A 20,334-nucleotide genomic window follows, 5' to 3' on the forward strand; every position below is an offset into this window, starting at 1 on the left:
ATCCAGGAGGATACATGGTGTTATTTACTATGTCAGAACATGCAAAGAAGAAAATGGATAGTCCCAATCTTGGACCATTTACAGAGCAGTTTACATAAGAGAAAAGGGAGAAATCTGTGCAGACTAACACACTGACCATTTTTAAATATTCTTGTGTTTTTGGCATCTCAAATGGGATGACTCCTAAAGTGACCCTTGAAAAGAAAATAATGAGGCTTTGCAGGCATCTTTTGAATGTGAAAGCAGTAAGGAAGGGCTGTTAGAAAAAACATACTTGTCTGAGATAGGTATTATGAACTGAACAGAGGTGAGACTCAGTGTCTGAGTAGTCATTAGAAGATAATTAATATGTCAGTAAAAGCCTGTAAGGACTTTAACAATCAAATCTTTTTTTATTTGGTATGATGGAGAAGAGAGGAACCAGTACGGGGGTGATAGAAGGGCAGTAACACGGCCAAGTAGAGGGCTTATAAAATTGTATTTAAAACAGGCTGATACTTGCTGAGAAAATTACATTTGTCAAGAGCTTAAAAGCTGTGTTACAGTAATTGAGACCTAAGATGAAAATGATGATGAGAAATTAATTTTTTATATAGATAGTTTTATATATATAACACAGAGAAAGCACCTGCAAGTTTTAGAAATATTGTGAACAGTAAGATCCAAATAGATATTTAAAGATATTAACTGCATTACAGAACAGATTCACAGGTTGGAGAAAGGCTGGAACATGAAAATCTTGAGATCCATATATACCACATATGTAAGTTTTGAAAGGGGAGGGCAATCTGAAACAAAAGATTTGTCATTCAGCTTAGACAAAGTAGTTGCTCTTTGTTTTCCGAAGCATTGACTTTTAACCACCTCTAGGGAGAAGCTACTAGAGTAGGTAAACCTTTTGATACACACTGAGCAGTTCCACTGACATGTGGAAGTTGCTGATCATCAGTACCAGTGATCTCAAAGCCATAAAATAACGAAGAACAATATGTAAGCAAAAGGGACTAATTCTGTCACAGTGATATCACAGTAATGATTTGGTAAGAATAAAGAAGAATTAATAACAAAAACTTGAAATAGACCTAGGAGAAAAGCTATTCAAAGCACTGAATGGCTGTTAACTACGAACACCGAGCCACATTTGTAAGCCCAATGAAGAGAGATGATATTCATCTACGAGGTCAGAGTGACAATCAGCATGGGAGCTGAAGCCATCAGGAAGAAACATGGGAAATTGTAAGGGGAAAACTGAAAATGAAAGGAGAGGCCAAAGTTGAAAGTTGTTAAGTGAACAAACAATAGAAGGTTGGTAGAAGGAGAGGAAGTTGATTTGGTTCTAGAGAGTTCTATGAGAGAGCTGAAAATGAAGAAGAGGGTAGATTTAGGTCCGAATCGCCAAAAATGAGATATCTTGTTTGAAAACCATGATTCAGCTCAGAAACTTGCATATTCCTAGTCTAGACAGGATTTTAGAGGTGTATGGTGAAAAAAATGTGCTTACTTGATGGTTGGAATAGCTGAAGATTGAAGTGGTGATCCAAAAGGTGTAGTTAATATTTGGGATGTTGCTAGAATGGTTGTAGTGCCACCAGCAAACTCTTGTGATCATCTTTCCTGATTCTCTGTGTGTTCCTACATGGAACATTTGGTCAAATTTGGCATCTTAACTGATAGAACTCAGGACATCTGTCACTCTTGTTGGAGCATCAGCTATGGCATGCAGGGAGATAGACAAGCCACTCTGGTGCTTATGTCTGTTTATTTCAGATAGAGGATTTGCAGTAAAAAATAGGTTACGCAAAGAAGTTTTAATTATAGAACAGAGAACAGTTTTGCACTAATAAGTAGATAATGATTTTAAACTTACCATATCTAGCTCTCTTGCATTCTTGCCAGATCTGTCATTATTTTGAACTGTGCATTAAAATAATCAAGTACCTATGCAAAATAAATAGAACACTTAAAAAAAACCACAGAATAGTATTCAAGGTGTGTATGTTCCCCTTCCTATGTTATTCTTTCACTTTCCATTGCTCATTAAAAAAAACAATTGATATCTTGTTTTATTCTTTGAATGCTTGCATAGTGTGAAGCAGCAATTAACACTATGTAGACTGCAAACTGTGCTTGAAAACATAAAGCATTAATTGCTGGTGTCATTCTGATCTAGTGGTAATATATATATGTATATTTAGAAAGAGTGTTGTTATCTTGGTGTATTACATAGTGAGTTAACTACTCTAAGGGAAAATAGCGGATTTTTTTGTAACTAAAATTTTCACAGGACAGAATGGTTAGCATTATACATGAAAGAATCTTGAATAAAATCACTACTGCAATTATAAGCATAAATTACATATCTCATTTAGAAAAATACTTTCAAATTTTAAGGACAGCATGGATGGGAATCCAGTTAGCTGCATAAACATAGCTACTGGCATTTTAGATGCTTAGGATATCTAGGTAAACATGTAAGGCTTAAGATACAGTGTGGGACTTGTTTTCAGTAACCTCTGAGTTACTGTTTTTTGTCTTTTTTTAAAAAAAATTTGCCAAACTGATTGGATATTTCCCAAAAAGCTTGGTATTCTAGACTAACATTGATGAAATTATTTAGCAATGAGAGGTATGTAAGCTTTCCACATACAAATTTCTGTCTTTTTCTCAAGTCCAAAATCCTGATCATTCAGTTCTTTAATTCCCGTCAGCAATGTTACAACCAATTACAGGTTGGTTTTTATCAGCAGGCTTCTTCTGACTCTTAATATGTAAACTGGTTAATAAATGATAGTGTACTGCTTTTATACTTCTTGTTTATGATCCCTTTCCTCATGCTTACTTGGCAGTGTAAGTGGCCTGGTCACCAGACATTGTCAAAACCTCCTTGCTTCTCTACCATTCATGCTGTGTCATCTGTGAAATGCTACTGTAGTTTTTTCCACAACAGAAATTTGTCAAAGAAAGTGGCTTTATTGACTTCATTTCAAGACTTCCTTTTAATGCTTCTTGATTTTTAATTTTGTCAGTTTTCAATGAAGCCTTCAATGCTTTATGTAAATAATCAGTGGTTACACTAATTGCTTTCTTACTCAATTGGTGAGATGGCTTTTCAGCTTATTGCACTCACATTTTTTATGATTTTTTGTCCCACATGTAGATTCAAATCTAGTGTTTCGTATTTGGACTGGAGACTCTTGTTATTTGTGCAGAATGTACAGAAGACAGCCCGTCTCCTTTCATGCCAATAGTGCAACAGTGAAAGAACCATTTGACCTCAGTTCTTCTGAAGTACTTGTCTGAATCAGAGCACTCTCTCTGCATTGTGAGTTTTTCCTGCATGACTCTTTTCCCATAGGGTTCTTTGCTTTTTGTTGTTTAATTTATTTCATCTTTCCTTTTTATTTACTTTTTATATTTCTTCTCCAAGTCACGTTTGTTTACATTTCAGAGAAGCCAGTAGAGAATGAGTCTTTGAGATTTAGCCACACAGTTTTCTTTCCTCTTAATCGTCTTTTTTTTCCCTTTCTATATTTTTAGATATTTTTATGGCAGTGTGTTCCCTCTGGGGCAGTATTAAACTTTGGCATTTCTGTTATGAGCATATTCCCAGCACTGGGATGTACCATACTGATACCCACACAAACTAAACTATTGGAAGAAGGCCATATCATATGCTAAGGCTCATTTTTTCTGGTCTTTTATGCCCAAACAACAAATAAAATTCCAAAGTAATTCCTTAATTGTTTCAGACAGTCATGACCTTCACCATCAAAATAAAATGCTTGCTAGCTTCATGTGTATTTAGCAACTATGCTAACATTGGAAGAAGAATCCTCCAAGCACTACAAAGATCTTGAAAAAGATAATGCCATAACATTGGTATCCAGGACACTGTATCCTGAGAAAATGAGAGTACACTTCCATACGCTTTCTCTTCTTTCATGCTAAGGAAGCTCTTCTGCTCACTGGGGAAGAACAGCCAGGGAGAGTCTACTTCTTAATGGGACATTTTATATATCTCTAATGGCCATTATCTGAGCAGTCTGCAATTTACAGTCTACTATGCCTTGTGGTTACTTCCAGCACATTGTGTTCCACTATGGATGAAAAGATCCTGCATCTCAATTTCAAGGCTGCTGTTTCATAGGAGGAAAGCAATCTGACATATTTTGCTTGAAGGAATCAGCATAACACAGTTGCTCACTGTATCTTGTCAGAATAACATTAATAGAATATAGGAGTCCTACGAATGTAGTCTTTTCCTGCAATTGCAACACTGTTCTCCACATATCCTCATTCTTTAGAGGCCTCAAGAAGAGGCTTGAAGCTCCAGTCATTTAATGTCACCTTCCAAAGAGGACACTTTGCTTGTATTGAAATATACAGTGATGACTTTAAATCCTCATAGGATTTAAAAAAGGTTCTCTTTTTCTTCAAGCATCACTTACAGAGTATTGTATATCATCTCACTGCTTTCTGAAAGCTTGCACCAAATAGAAATTTGATTAATTACTGATGTCATCTGATGTCTGTCAAGCTTAAGGGGAAGATCTTCATTCATTACAAGATAAGGGAGCATCAAATGCTTATGGATTTCAGAAGTCTATTCTTTCTTCAGCTTTGGGTAAAAGATATAGAAATGCATAGAATAGCTGATGATTCTTAGCAAATGTGTCTACTTCAGAGCTTTTCTATCAATAGGAGTTGATACAGTTACCAGGTACTTGAATGTGTTCAGAGATTTGTGGATTCTCTGGGAACAGTTTATGGCTATGGGGGTTTCAAAAACTCATCTGTATACTGGGTATTACCTTCATACTTTTGTAGATCTCGCTGTTATGAATGCCATAAACCTAATCATGGCAATTATGACCTACGAGATCTAAAAACTTCAGCCTTCTAGCCTAGATTATTTCTGAATAGATGCAGCTACTTTCAGATGTATTGGTATTTACAGCACAACACAAGGGAATCTTTGTCTTCACTGCAGAACTCTCACACGTTAGCTCCTCATGATAATCTTGAAAAGGTTCCTTTCTTCCTTGTTTGGGTTCAGAAGTACAGGCACCAATTCTGTTTACTTAAAAGTCATCTAGCATTTCCATGGTCTCTGACCTTGAATTAGCACCTCTAAAGTCTGAATATTATGCCACGTCTTTGTCTCACTGTCACTCCCTCCTACTTTTTAATCTTTTCCTAACTTTGTTAATGAATTGACCAGATTAAATACTGAACCATGGTTGCCACTGACATATGAATCCCAAGGGCTGTGATCCTTGGTTGTGACATTTAACTTGTCACTCTCTACTCCCCTCAGTAACTACGCTGACTAATACTTTTCCAGGTTTGTAACAGAAGTCAGAAAGATTCTTGGGATAGAAATCACCTTCAGCAGAAGTTAAACTGTCTTTTTTCCTTCTGATAATCAACGTCTAGTACCATTTTCTTTCAGGGAGGAGGGTATTGTAGAATATGATTTATGATGTGAAAAGGAAGATGACTTTAGAAAGCTGAATAACTTCAGTTACACACTCAAATTCATCTGGTAATTTGCATTGTTCTAAAAGGGTGATTAATTTGCAACTCTCATGTTTATTTTCATGAATAAAGCAAAACACTTTCTGAAAAAAATGTGTATGTGCTATGCTTAATCCTACTGCTTGGTCTGTCTGTGGCATTCAGCATCTCTGGGGGATGTTATGAGTTCCCAAGTGGCAGCTGCTTGACTGGAGAATTCTGCCACTGGACTCAGCATCTTGGCTGAGAGGCTGAGTTCCTTTACTTTGGTGGGCCATGAGTAAGCATTCTTAAATCTATTCCTCCATTAGAAGCTTGCTGAGGCTTGTTTTCATAGTCACAAAAAACACAACCACCTTTCTCTTGCTGTGCTAGGGCTGCTTAATCATTCCCAGTTCCCCTTCTGGAGCAATGATTAATTCCTTTTCCCATTATCTTTTCTCCCTCAGAATCTTTATGTGTTAAGTCCAGCATGGCAGAACTGGTCCTCTTCAATACAGCATAGCAAAAGATGTCTGGTGTCAGTGTCAGAATACTGTCCATTTTCCTGATTTTAGGACATTAGGCCATAGTCAACATTCTCTACTTCAGAATCATATGCTAGATAAGGTACTAACAGTCAGCCAGATCTTCATGACCGTACAAACCTACCTGAAGACAAATACTAGCTTCTCCCCCTTCTAGATGTCTGAGCCAGTTATCTCTTCCATTCTTTGAGCCATGAGATCTTACACTGTTTCACAACGGTATGCTGCATATGATATGTGTTCTGTTAGGTCTGTCTTCACTTATCACTCTTAGGTGCTCTGTACTTTCTCAGTTTACAGTCATGATGTTTCTGAGAGACTAGTGAGTTTTGTTCTTATCAAAGAAGCAGTAGTTGAAAGGGACCTATATAGTTATTGATATACTTGTGGTTTAGTTGTCTCTGCCTTTTTCATTTAGATTTTATGGTTTTCCATGGCTGTCACCCATGCCATAAAATAAACTCAACTGAAGTTCCTGACCAGGGCAATGCCAGATTTCTATCTGGTATTCTTTCTTCATCAATGTTTGGAGGGATTAGTTGCTTACAAACTTTGGATATCAAGGGAGTTTTGAAGATCTACTTGCAAGTTCCAGAGAGGTGAACAAGAGCATCCTATGTGGAAAATTTTTTGAAGCGAGTAACAAGTTGTCTCAGGACTTCCTATAGGATCACTGGAGTATTTCTCAAACAGCAACCTAAATGAATTTCATCAAGTCCAATTGTGAATATTGTTAAGGACTCATGAAATACTGCTGATTGTAAGACAGAGCAGCTGATGTGAAAAGAAGACCAACACCTCTGTCATGCATTATATGATTTAAAGAGGGGACTACTGTCTAGAGAGACAACCAAAATACATACAGACATACATAAACTTGAAATATAATTTACAGTATTTCTAGCTAACTAAACAGCAAGTAGTTCTTTGATATAAGTGTTTTCTTTGTGTACAGCATGTGCTTACCCTTCTTTCTCTTAGGTGCTTCTTGATTTGAGAGAAAACAAGAGTATTTTTATGTCTGTATTTATTTATACTGGAAGGGATGGTACATGGGTTATGTGTGAGTCATATAACCACCGTTAGGCCAAGAGCAATTTATAGTTTAAGGACTTCCCAGCACAACAGTATGAATTGGATATAACAGTTTTTATTATTATAACCATTGCTGCTTGTAGTGTTATGAATGTTGATGCATAATGAGTAAGAAAGCTGTGTATTTTCAGTGGCCTGCCCAAACAATTAGAAAAAAACTGACTGCTAATTCAAATAGCACCTACCAGCTTGTAGCTGTGATTATGTAGTAATACCTGAAAAAACTTACTAATACAATTGATTTTTAAAATATTGTTGCTTATTAAATTAGAATTAATAGCAATAATTATTACTGTTGATATTGTAAAACGCATATATCATATTAATATGTATAATAATTGATGCATTGTGCATCTTTTTATATCATGTTTTAATTATTATACACTATACATAACATCTAAAACAGAAGGAATCATAATAAATAAATTATTTTTTTTATTTGGCCAAATTTTCAAGTAGTATGTCACTTACTATATTAATTTGCATAGTCTGAAATCATCTAATTATGACTAAATTGTCTTCAAGTGAAGATGTATTGCAAATGTAATTGATTACACAATCAATCTAATTGATTTGCCAGTCTAGTAGATTAATCTCTAATTAAATTTTAGAGCAAGTTTTGCCAGATTTCGTGCAGGCCAGAACCTAGGATTGTCGTCTTTGTGATTACATGCTGGTTGATAATACCTTGGCATTTTTATTGTCCTACTTTTTAACCCTTACCCAAGATGTACACATCTTCCTTGAGGCATTAGGTGAGGCAACAACCTTAACTCTAAACTAAGTATGTTTCTTTCATCTTATCCTCAAAATCTGAAATGCCTCTGTTTTATATCTCACACAGAAGCACTTGAACGCTTCCCTCAGAGATTTTCCTAGGGTCACATGAAAATTTTGATCCAATTCTGTGAATTAGTTTTGGTTATGACCAAAAGCCCAAATGGCTTGAGGCCAATACTTGTACTCAGATGTTTTCTTGTGAGGTACCCTTCTCTACTGAAACACATCATTGCCATAGAGCAAAAGGAAGAAGACTGGATAGTGACCATCCTTCAGATTCTGTACCTAACAGATGCTAAAGAGTTGGTTTGTGCTAGAATTATTGTGAAGGGCCTGATTCTCAGTTGTGAATGGTGCTTCTGTAGGATGTAAGGGAATCCAGTGACAACAGATGAGGATGTACTACTTGATATCTTATGGACTTGGACAGATGAGAAGCAGATGGTGGAAAGCAGTAAAACACTGTGTACTCAAAAGAAAATGATACTTTACAAGTTCTTAACCATGCTTATCCAATCAGATTTGTTTGTACACCTACATTTTTTGTCTCTGTCATCTAACCATCATTGTGTGTTGGGCCTAGATTGGAAAAATATATTAATACTTAGCATTTTAACTCTTACAGTACTTAAATGAGATAGAAAATTCCTTTCAGTCATTTTCCAGTAAACTCAAAACTCTGAACTCTAAAATTCCCATTGTATAGCATTTCTTCCACCTTTGCATCAGTATATGATTCCTTTTCAGGAAAGACCATAGCCTCTTTGTCACCATTCATAACAGCTGAGGTAGACCAGCGTCAGAAATAGGTCTTGATTCTTTGTGCAGTATTAAAATCATGTCCCTACTCAACCTTATAGAGGTGATATGAGTACAGGAATCAATTAAATTTGCTTTCTCCTTGGTTCAGGAAACATCTGTGTGGCTGGTATATGAATTGGTAGTGTTCCAGTAAATGACTTTGAAGAGTCATTGCATATTCTGAATAACGTGTCAGTATCAGTTATTAAAATAGCATCTTACAAGGTGGAAGTTGAAAATCTTGCTTTAGCTCAGGTGAAGAATGGATTTGAATGAAAGCCTTTCAAAAAGGAATGCATCAACCATTAGGGTGTAGACTACTCTTAGGTTAAACCCTTTATCTTCCATCTTGTATGAGTTGTAAAAAATATTTAATTATTCATAGCATCAGAAAGACTAACCCTAACCCTAAGCCTAGTAGCTACCACTTGAAAAGTCCAGTTAGCAGATGAAACATGAGTTTCAGTAAGTGAACTGGAATTAATAGTTGAACTCTTCAACATATACAAGAAGGCACCAACAAAAATGGTCAAGAACAGATGACCCTTTTGTGCAGTGACAGGTGGTCAGGGCATTTTGTGGGCGAGGCTCGTTGTATCCCCCCATGCTGAAACAATTTTTAACACACCTTTGGTGAGTGCACTAATATCTTAGGGAATTGCATGATCTTATCCTCATGGTCGGTTTTTTTTCCTTTTAAACCTATTCACCTGTCCTAGCTAAAATTTGCAATTAGTTCCTTTCTCTGAAGAGAAAGAAAATGCATCCCCAGAGCTTTTCCAATACTATTGTTTTGTGTCTAAATAGAATTTCATTTCCAGGATTTCCAGGCTGCAGGGCACTCAGAAATCCATGATGCATCCAATGTAAGTGCAGATGTTCTGTTCTGCCAGGTACATGGAATAAGCACTTCTAGGATTTATCAACTAAATTGCATGTGTGCTGCACAGACGGAATATACTTCCGCAGTGAATGTTATGCTTTCAGAATGTCCAAAGTACAGGTATAGCCTTCCAAGCAGACTGAGATGTTACATGTAAGCTCAATTATCTATATTCTTGACCTATCTGATTCAAAAAAGAAAACTGCATTATGACTACAGGCACTCTGTCTTAATAATTCATCAAAATTGGTAAGCACTAATGGCGAGCTGCAATTTTTGTATCATTGATTCCTTTAAAAAAACACATACACAGTTCACTCCAAAAAGTAACGCCTCCTATTTATTTCCATGGAAACTACAACAATTACAAAAAGCACAATAACGCTATTTGATAGAGCAAATTCTCAGCTACAAAATGCTATTTTTCATCATAGTTACCACCATCAGCTATGTTTTTTTTTTGCCAGCAATGAACAAAAAGCTTGCATGCTGTGCTTGTAAAAATCTGCATGGCTGTCTGGAATGTGGCTTGTCTTTCAAGTCGCTGATACCACTGCTGAAACTCACCACCCAATGACTCCCTTTGCTTCATACACACTGCCATGACAGACACCATTTTGTCAGACTGTCTCTCTGCTGCCATCTGTCACATGGCAACACCATGTAGTGGAATATTGGTGGGAAAGTTCCACCTCTACTGCTACACCACCAACATCCGCCTCTGACATCATGGGCCAATATAATAAAATAGGAGGCATTACTTTCAGAGCAGCCCTCATAAAACTAGAAGCCTATTGCTAAAAAGGACATTTCAAATGTTTACATACATATACTCATTCCTATGCATTTTCTATCCAAGTAGGTCAATAAGTTGAAAATACCTGCATATTAAATCATGCAGATAATGTTATGTTCATACTGCAAAACACATTAGAAAAACTATCTGATCATTTAGACTACTAACAAGGAATAGGCATTTCAAAAATGATGTATTGACCTAAATCATTGAGTTTTTTTTACTTCTGTAAGTTTTATTCATAAACAGATTGCAAATCCTATTATTCATAATGAATGTCTGTGTTTAAGAACTTTTTCCTGTCACAGCTATCTGATTCTAGCAGCCAGAGAAAGTAGAAGATTCTATAAAAATCTTTTTGAAGTCATATAATTAATACATCTTCAGGTTAATCATACTGTGTTATAGTAGGTCACCATAAGGTTGGTTCACTGCCAGGTATTTTTAATTACTTTTACATTAAATACCCCTTCCAGAATGACTAGAGGGAACAAGAGTCAGCTACCTTTGCTACTGTGATGGCAACTAAATAACTTGACTCTAAGTGGCAGAGCAGATAGTTGGTGGCAGCCATGTCAAACTACCACATCAAAATTCAGTAGAGATTATGAGCATCTTCAGAGACTTCAGATGTCTCAGAGTAGACTAGTTGGTATATTATAATTCAATATAATATCTAATTGACCAACGTGATAAGTTTGATGATGATGAGGAGGAGGAACCAGTGTGTACACATATGCTACTTCTTACTATATTTTGAAATTAGATACATTTTTATAATAACTCAGAATCTTAGTTGCATTGATTTCCAGATTAGTACACAGATTTAAAGAAAGTGAAGGGGGCCCATTGTTTATGATCATATGCTTGAAAAACCCAACACTGAATCACAAATTAAATAAATAGTAAAGGTATACATTTTCAAAAGATAATGTTACCCTTCGCAAACATGGAATAGTCCATGTGTGTCTTCACAGAATTATAGAATGGTTTGGGTTGGAAGGAATGTTAAAGATCGTCTCTATTTCCAACCCCCCAGTCAGAGGCAAGGATACCTTCCACTAGACCACGTTGCTCAAAGCCCCATCCCACATGGCCTTGAACACCTCCAAGAAAGTTTTCTGTTGCTAGTCTTTCTGAGTTGGCAGTACTGTATGCAGGGGGATTAATCTGTGTCATCTAATCTGGGCAGCCATGAGGAATTTTCATATGCTCTTTATTAAGGGCGTAAGAAAACGTATAGTTTCACTGCAGACATTTTTCGTATGAGGTATTTTGAGTTCAATTTCAGTCTCAGTCAGTGCTTTTAAGATCACTTTTCTGCCATGCGTTTTATGACAATCAATGGGCTTTTACAAGGCACAATTTAAAAAAGCTAATTTAGTACTGATTTATCTCAAAGATGACAAATCTTTGAATATTGTATCAATTTTTATGTTAGTATACAGCATGCATATTACTTTATTAACTTTATTCTTTAGCAATTAGTCCTTCAAAGCAGTATGTTTCTTTCAACTTTTGGAAGTCTTGACCTCAAAAACTCTGAAATTATGCAGTATTTATCCTTGATAGAGCACTTAGGGGAACAATGGTTCTGGGGTCAGAAACAGAACAATAGGGTGTGTTAAATGTGCCAGACTCCCAAATGATTTATGAAAGGAAGAGCAGTGGTAAATAAAAGATTACCGAAGCCAAACATGATGACATGTCAGTAGAAGTGAAAGTGTAGGAAATTCTCAAGGGACGAAAAAGCAATGCTGTATTAAAATCAGAAGCCTGGGTATCTCATGGTACCTCATAACATTATAGATACGATGGGAAAGAATATGAAATGGGATCCTGTTTCACAGAAATTTAAAGATTTTTTTTTTGATGCATGTCTATGAAAAATTATTATTTTTGTCAGATACAAAATGTTTAAAGTTTTATTTTAATTTTGATTTTAAAGCAAAATGCCAGTTTGTATCACAATATTTATTTTTTATGGTTATGTACTTTATGGAAGCTGACATAGAAAGGCTGTATAGAACTTTTCTGAGTTGTTAAAACTTAGCTAAAAGAACTTAATGTTTATGGGGATGTATACTCAGCAAATGACAAAGACAAATTAGGAAGTCATAATTTATAATCTTGAGCAAGTAAGAGTTACGAGGCAAGTTATATGAAGGAAAGGTGAAATAATTTTATGGAAATAATGGATTTGAATTGTGACATACCAACAATGATATCATTCAGTTTGAAATGTTAAATAATTCAGACTGTTAAATTCTAAATGCAATTTCTTTATTGCTGATTTTTTAACTACATTACTTTTGTGATCCCTTTATCATAAACAGTTAATTTAATACTAAAAGTTGAAGTGAGTATAACATGTAGCAGGGCATGCAGTAAGGTGAATGATTGTAAGAAATCAAATAAAGCTTAAATGTTTTTGGTATTTAAACAGAAAAAAACTCTTCTATCCCTAAGCATTTATCAGAGTGTATACTCACACATATTAACTACACTTGATTTCAGACATTTTTAACTACACATGAGATTTCAGATAGTAGAAAGCATTGTGACTACAACTGCTGTTCCTCTTCATAAATCCTGTTCTGAAATGCAGTGTCACCAAACAATACAGTCCCATGTAGTTCCTTCTCATTGCCTAATGGCTAATACTATCTATGGCTAAGTAAAGAACTAAATCTTTGGAGCTTATTTACATAAGAATAGCGTAATAACTACAGAATACCTTCTCTATGTGAAAAATATGCCTGTCTCAGTCCAATCTGCTTGCTCTTTATAATTCATACCCAAACACAATAAAAGTTAAGGGAAAAATGAAGCCATATACTAACCAAGAGGCAATCTCAGACTAAGTTTCTGAAGCAAAACTGTTTGGGGGCAGAGGGCCAGGGAGAAGGAAGTTTCATTTCTGGTCATTTAGACATCATGAACGTGCATGGTCTTCTTGCCATTTGCACTAAGGAGGGACATAAACAGTAACCAAGGTCCTGAACCTGACCATGTTAGAGTTTAACAACAACCTATCCCACTTTGTCACTGTTATGGTGTTGGATTCATACAGCAGACAGCCTTGTACCAGGAGACAAGATAGCAGTTTTGCATAAAACTGTTTGGGCTTCTTGAGCGCCTTCCATGTTGCGCATACCATCCTTCCTCACCTATCTACTGTGGGATCTTACTGATTAGTTTAACTTACAGACTATATTGATAGGAAGATAAAATATGTAAATTGCTTAGAAACTGCTGACCTTCATATTGAGGATGGTGGAGGAGTATAATTTCTTTTGTATAGAAAAAAGGCAGTAGATACCACAAAGTATCTGAGTAATAGTAAAGAACATCCAACCCCATTTTGGGATTCTTGGTTGTTGTTTTTTGTTTGTTTGTTTGTTTTTGTTTTAATTGTTCATTTTTCAAATTGTTGATTTTTAAAGGCAAAGGAATTAGGGACCACGATCTGTGAAAGGCTTATGCATTTTCTCAGTAATTGAAGTGGCTCCCCTTCCTGGCTGGTAGCATAGTAGTATGTTGAATTTTTGGAATTCTTAAATTTATGGCGATTGAGAGATTGTTGCTTACATTTTCGACAGCCCATTCATCTGATCAGGAGAACAGCAAAATAACTAGAACACAATATTAAGAAGATGCCAGGAAGAGACTGAGATTATGTCTCTTAGGACTTTTAAAGGTCAAGATTTTCTAGAAGGAAATTTGGGGAAAGTCAGCAGATGCCCTAGTGAGACCTTTTCATGAAAAAAAAAAAGTTGTAGAAATGGTTGAGTCTGGTTAGGAATGGGAGATGACAGGAATAGAAATTGCATGCCTGGCAATGCTAGAATAGGGGGTAAGCTTTATATCTAGACTGCACACTACATTACTTATCCTGAATGTTTGGACTACTTTTCCTTCTGCTCACTGCTAGTTTTGAAGAATAATTATGAGTAACTGAAGTAAAAAACCCCCCAAAACAAAAATCAAAATAAGCTGAAGTAAGCTTTGGGAATTGCACTGTGAAAGACCTGCTGTTTATTTCAGTGATTGAATTTTTTTTCAGTTTATTGCTAGCTTCTTCCATGAATTTGATAGTTTAATATTTTATGACAGTTAATGCATAAAACTAAATTTTACTTAAATTTTACTTCATTTAAACATACTATGATTTCATGCATTCTGAACAAATACATTACAGGTCTGCCTTACACTGATAATGAAAGAAGATAGAAATACATAACCAACAGCATTTTTGACAGCTTTCTGCCAGGTCACACTGTGTAGTGTTAGCTGTGAAATGAAAAATAATTTTGTTCAACATATCCCGATCGAGTCTAAGGAGAGCTCTATGAATTTCAGTCCTGACATTTAAGTCCTGTGTACAATGTCTGAGTCATGAGAAGCTCATACCATTCTGTCATGCATCAGTTGTAATTGACCTTCCTCGACCTTGTAAAAAAACTTTCCTAACAAAGGAAATGAGTATCCATACTTTACTATTAAAAAAAAAATATTGAATATGAATAGCTCCATTCCAACCTCCAAATTTCAATGAAATGATTAGTATGAGTTTAATAAGTTAATTATGAAAGAATAGCATTTCAAGATACATAATTCACAAATTGTATGGCTACCTTTCTGTACTGTTATACTCAGAAGGCTGCAACAAGAGGAGGTAAGCAGGACCAGGTGTGCAAATTGGGCACCAGTTAAAAAAGTTAATGGGAAAAGCTGAAATAGAAGAAAAGAGGAGAGGATCTCATTGCTCATCTAGGCTTTTTGCAGTGGGACTCAATGGGACAGCTTAAATTGTGGGTCAGACTGGATGTAAGAAAAAAGTTTTTTGACCTGAGAGCAGTAAAGAAGTGCACTAGATCGCTCAGAGCAGTTGAGCTGTCTCCATAATTGGAGATTTTCAAGCACTGAGCAATCTAGTCTCATCTCATCACTGACCCCGTTTTAAGCAAAAAGTTGAACTAGAGACCTCCCACAGCCCCTTGCAATCTGAATTATTGTAGCATCTTACAGTCATACAATACTGGCTACCCAACTGCTGTTAAAAAAGAATGCTTTTATAAAGTAACTGAAAAAAAAACTATTGCCAGATGGGAGAAGAGGTAATAGAGCTGTTGGTTCAGTAGTTCTTTCTCCACCTGGTCCTTATTGCAACCCTAGAAGATTCGGCATTTTTATCTCTGGAGCAGATCGTGCTGCTAGAGTGGGGAATCAGACAAACTAATTCAGACAAATAATTGGCTATGAAAGACCATATACATTAAGGGTAATCTGGGATGATTGTTGTTGTTGTTGTTGTTGTTACGCTGTGTTTTGCTTTTGTGACCCTTTGTTTTAACAAAATTTTACTTCTATTCATATCTTGGCAAAATTCAGTAAGCATACTCTTTATATTAAAATCTTGTCACATCACAAATCTGAGTCATCTCACATACATAGGATACAGCCTTCCTAAGAAAGGCAGACATAGTTAATGTGCACTGGAAAGAAATGTGCATGCTACCTATGTTCGGGTCTCTTCCCAAGTCTTCAGGTTGCCTCCACACTAAGCTATGGATATCTCTTTGTACTGTTAACACTGGTTTATGCAGAGAACCTCATCTCCTTTGGCATGCCTGGAGACAGCCAGGAGCTTCTTTGATGAGCAGCAGAATAGTGGAAAATGGCTTTGGACTTGGGGGTGGGTGGGATGGGAAGGAAAGGTGTCACTTTCAACTTGTTACACTAACACAAAACAGATTGTCTTCCCAACATTGTTTATATTCTGTTTGTTAGCATACAAATATGAAAGGCTGTTCCCTTCAGTTCCTAAGACTAATTTTTCTTGCTTATGTATTCAAAATAGTAATAAACTAATAATTCTTCTGAAGTTCACAGCTAGATGATGGTGGTAGTGATGCTGGAGGAGATGGGGAAGCAACTATTAGTTTCACTTTTAGTTAAAGTGAAATAGGTAAAAAAGTTCTATAAGTTGTCAGTGTCAAAAATATTAGTAACATTTTATGAAGATATGTATAAATTTTAAAATAATTTCTGATTTCAGGAAAAAAGTGGAGTTGAATGTACAATCATAGAAAATAACATTTTTATCTTATGCACCTTTGTTTCTCTTTTAGTGGCAAAGCATTACTATAACACTGGTTGAGAAAGTGCAGATGGTTGCTGTAATCCTAGGATCTCTGTTCTTAGTAGCAAGTGTGACTTGGCTTCTATGGTCAGCCTTCAGCCCCTATGCAGTATGGCAAAGAAAGGACATCCTTTTTCAAATCTGCTATGGAATGTATGGTTTTATGGATCTAGTATGCATAGGTAAGCTCAAAAACTTTAAACAGCACAGAGTGTGGTTTAAGACTGTGACTACCTATTTTTTCTAATTGGTCACTCTAATTGATCATTCCAGTCCTTTTCTGATTTATTCTCAGCTGATACCAACATTGCTTTTTACAGTGTTACTGATACTGCAAAGAGAAAAGCCAAAGAGGCTTTACTCTCAGATTGATCAAAGTATCTTAGTGACGAGAATAGGATCAGTTTCAAGTACCTGAAAATATAGACAACTAGCAAATTTCAGAAATTCTGAGTGATAAATGTTGGTGTTATCCCAATCTCTTATACGATAATTGTGAAGGACAGTGCTGAATTCTGCTCAGTAAGGTGCAAGGAAACAGAATGATTCCCAATATCAAGGCTTTTGCTCCAACCATGAAGCCATATCATCTTTTACTGTCACCACCTCATTACTGTAAGAGCATTTATTTCTATTTCAGCTGATCACCATTTCTACTTGTTTTGTAAATTTTACAAGAAGCCCTACTCTAGAATATTTTTGGACAGATTTTCTTCTGTGAATCTTATCAAAGAAGTGAATACAACTTAAGTTTCTAATACTCTGGGCAGGTACTCAACTTGTAATGAAAGAAAAGCAGCTCAGCTGTATGTCCAGCTACATCCTTGTTCCTGCTGAGCACTTGAAGGTTTTTGCTTTTGTTAGAAAAAGAAAACAAAACAAAACTCCAGGTTTAGACAAAAGGTCCTTCAGGCATTCTAAGCTTTTCAGTTATATGGAATTCTATGGTTGTTTTATTTATGAGCAGATTTCAATTATAAAAATTTACTTTGATATGCATTGGATAGTTGGAATAACCAGTTACTTCAAACTATTTTCATTCCGTTCAGTTTCTTTAATTGTAAAAACAAAAACCAACAAAGAATATCTGCGGATGAGCTGAAATATTAGTGAATTTATCTACAGAAATAAACTATTCTAAGGTGTGCCTTCAATAGATTGCTACATGCAGTTAGGTAGCTGCCCTTCGAGTCAGCCGGGCTCCAGCCGCCTCTGCACTGGAAGCTTGACAAGCCTTAAATTACACAAATGTATGTTTTACAGAACCATCAGAGAAAATATATGAAAACCTTTATGTTGCTTGCACTGAAACTGACCATAATTAAAGATATTTGGACACTGTTTTTTCATAATGCTTAAATTCAGCGCAGATATGACTTATCTGGAAATTCAGAATCAGAAGTTTGGTTACTGCAAAATTCTGATAATACTGTCATTCAGCCTACACAATCTACATGTAATTTCAAGTAATCTGCATTCTGTAAGCTTGTAATACCAGGAGTTCTTGTAACTTTTCAAAATATATATTAATATATTCAATTCCATTCAGTTTTATCATAAAATGAGGAATTTTAGATTGATAGTTCTAATTTAAATTCTTTGAATAAAGTTCTCTAATAGATGAATGCAATTATTATTTATGAATCACGTAAAAACACAATACTGGCGATTATGCTAATGACTTCCCAAAGACATTAACATTTGCTTTTACCATTGCATATCATATATAATCTCTTATATCATAAAGCTTGTAATGCTTACAGCCAGCCACAGTTCTTATTTAGTTTGTCCTCTGCACTCATTTGTATTTAGTCATCCATGACATTCTCTCCGTTTGAGCTTAGTCTTACAAAGGACTTGCAATTATACCTATACTCCCAATAGAATCTCTGTTTATTTCACTCAAAAACTGTGCATGCATATGAATTTGCCTGTGCAGCACCTATTCCAAGACAAGTGGATGAGTTACTGGTGGTACGATCAAGATTTAGTCCAACTCATTTCAGTTATGCCTCCCTACACCTTTGCACAAACAATACTAATTTTTTGGCCATCTGTGAAGTTTATAATAGATATACTTTTAAAGCATTTTGTTGTTATAATTTTACAAGCAATTTTCCCCAAAGTAATGACATATTTACATGACATTTTTGAATACTTGCACTATTTGGCCTTCTACCCCTCTTCTGCTTTCACTTTTTTTCTTAGATGCTGCTTTTTAGCTAGACACCATTTTTTTACCTCCCCTCCTGTCTTTGGTCAGTACTTTTTTCAGTCTCATACTTTGTACTCAGCCTCCATATTTCAGCCTCATTTTATTCTAGGCCTCCACCTTTCTTTCATTACCTTTCAGCTTTTATTCTTGCCTCTTACCCCTCTTCAGCCTCCAATTTTTCTCAGCCTGTACTCATTTTTTTTCCTGACTTTTTGTACTGTTTAACTTTTTTTTCTCTGCCTCCCCCTTCTTTTTGACCTCAACAGCCCTTTTCACATTCAGCCTTTCTCTCAGCCTTTACATTTTTCTCTGCTACCCATTCCTTCTTTTCCTCTCAACCTTTTTTAGCTTTGACTTTCTAATTAATCTTTAATGGTTTTCTCAGCCTCACATCCCTTTTCAGCCTCAAACCCCATTCCAGCTTCCTCTTATTCTCAGACTCGTACTTTGTCACTGCCCGCACACACTCTCAACTTCCACTTCTCAAAATCTACCTATTTCTCAGCCTTCCACACAGTTTCGCTCTCCGCTTTTCTCTTATCCTCCCATGTTGTCTTGGTCTCCACTTTTTCTCACAGTATTTTCTTAACCTCCCAACATCAAGAAATTTAGACCCCCTTTTGGTCTCCTACCTCTTTTTGCATCCCACCCTTTCTTTGGCCTCCACTTTTGTTCAGCCTCCATTTTTTTTTTCAGCCTCTCACCACTTCTTGGCCTCCCATTCGTTTTTTTTTTTTTTTTGCCTCTACTTTTTTTCAACCTTTTTTTTTTGGAGTCTTCCACCTCTTTTCAGCCTCTACTTTATTTCAGCCTCTACTTTTCTTTGGTCTCCCATCCCTTTTCAGTCTCTTCACTCCCTTTGGTTTCTCACCTGTTTTCAGCATATGCTCTTTCTCCAGCTTTATGTTTTCTTATGCCTGCCAAAGTTTTTTTTCTCAGCCTCCCCGCCCCTTTTGGTCTCCTACTATTTTTTTGGTATCTCACCCTTTTTTGTCCTCCCAACTCTTTTTCAAACCTCTTAATTTTTCTCAGCCTCTCATAATTTTCTGCCCCTACTTGTTCTCAGACTATACTTTTCATTCAGCCTCTCAGCCATTTTTGGCCTCATTTTCTTTTTTCATACTTCTACTTTTTCTAAGTCTTTACTTTTTCTCAGCCTCTCAATCCTCTTCAGCCTTTCGCATTTGCTCAAATTGCTCTTTGAGCTTCCTACTCCATTTTGGCCCCCCATCCCTGTTCAGCCTCTAGTTATTTGCAGTTTCTGTTTGTTTGTTCTCCAAAACCTCATCTGACTTGCCAGCCATTATTGGCCCTTACTTTTTTACCAGCCTCTACTTTTTTTCAGCCTCCAAGCCCTTTTTTGGCCTCACATTTTTCTTAGTCTCTTTTTTTCTTTCTGGTCCTTCATGCACTTCTTTTTGGCCTTCTGCCCTTTTAAGACTGCAGCCACTTTTTGGCCTCCACATTTTTTATTTTCAGCCTCTACTATTTTCGCAGCCTCCCACCCATTTCTTGGCCTCCCCCTACTTTTTGGGCTCCACTGACTGATTTGCAGTTCTTGCTTTTTTTTTTTTT

The 20,334-nt window shown here is 36.1% G+C and overlaps 1 protein-coding gene across 1 annotated transcript in view; it reads left to right on the forward strand.

Annotated features, from left to right (window-relative positions):
• MARCH11 (membrane associated ring-CH-type finger 11) overlaps window positions 1–20,334 on the forward strand; it is a 30,553-nt gene that overhangs the window by 5,795 nt on the left and 4,424 nt on the right. Inside the window, exon 3 of the mRNA XM_021387785.1 lies at window positions 16,534–16,726. Within this exon, the coding sequence (XP_021243460.1) occupies window positions 16,534–16,726 (193 nt within the window). The remainder of the gene's footprint in view (window positions 1–16,533; window positions 16,727–20,334) is intronic.

Source organism: Numida meleagris, chromosome 2 (assembly GCF_002078875.1).
Source record: "Numida meleagris isolate 19003 breed g44 Domestic line chromosome 2, NumMel1.0, whole genome shotgun sequence".
Classification (NCBI taxonomy): Eukaryota; Metazoa; Chordata; class Aves; order Galliformes; family Numididae; genus Numida; species Numida meleagris.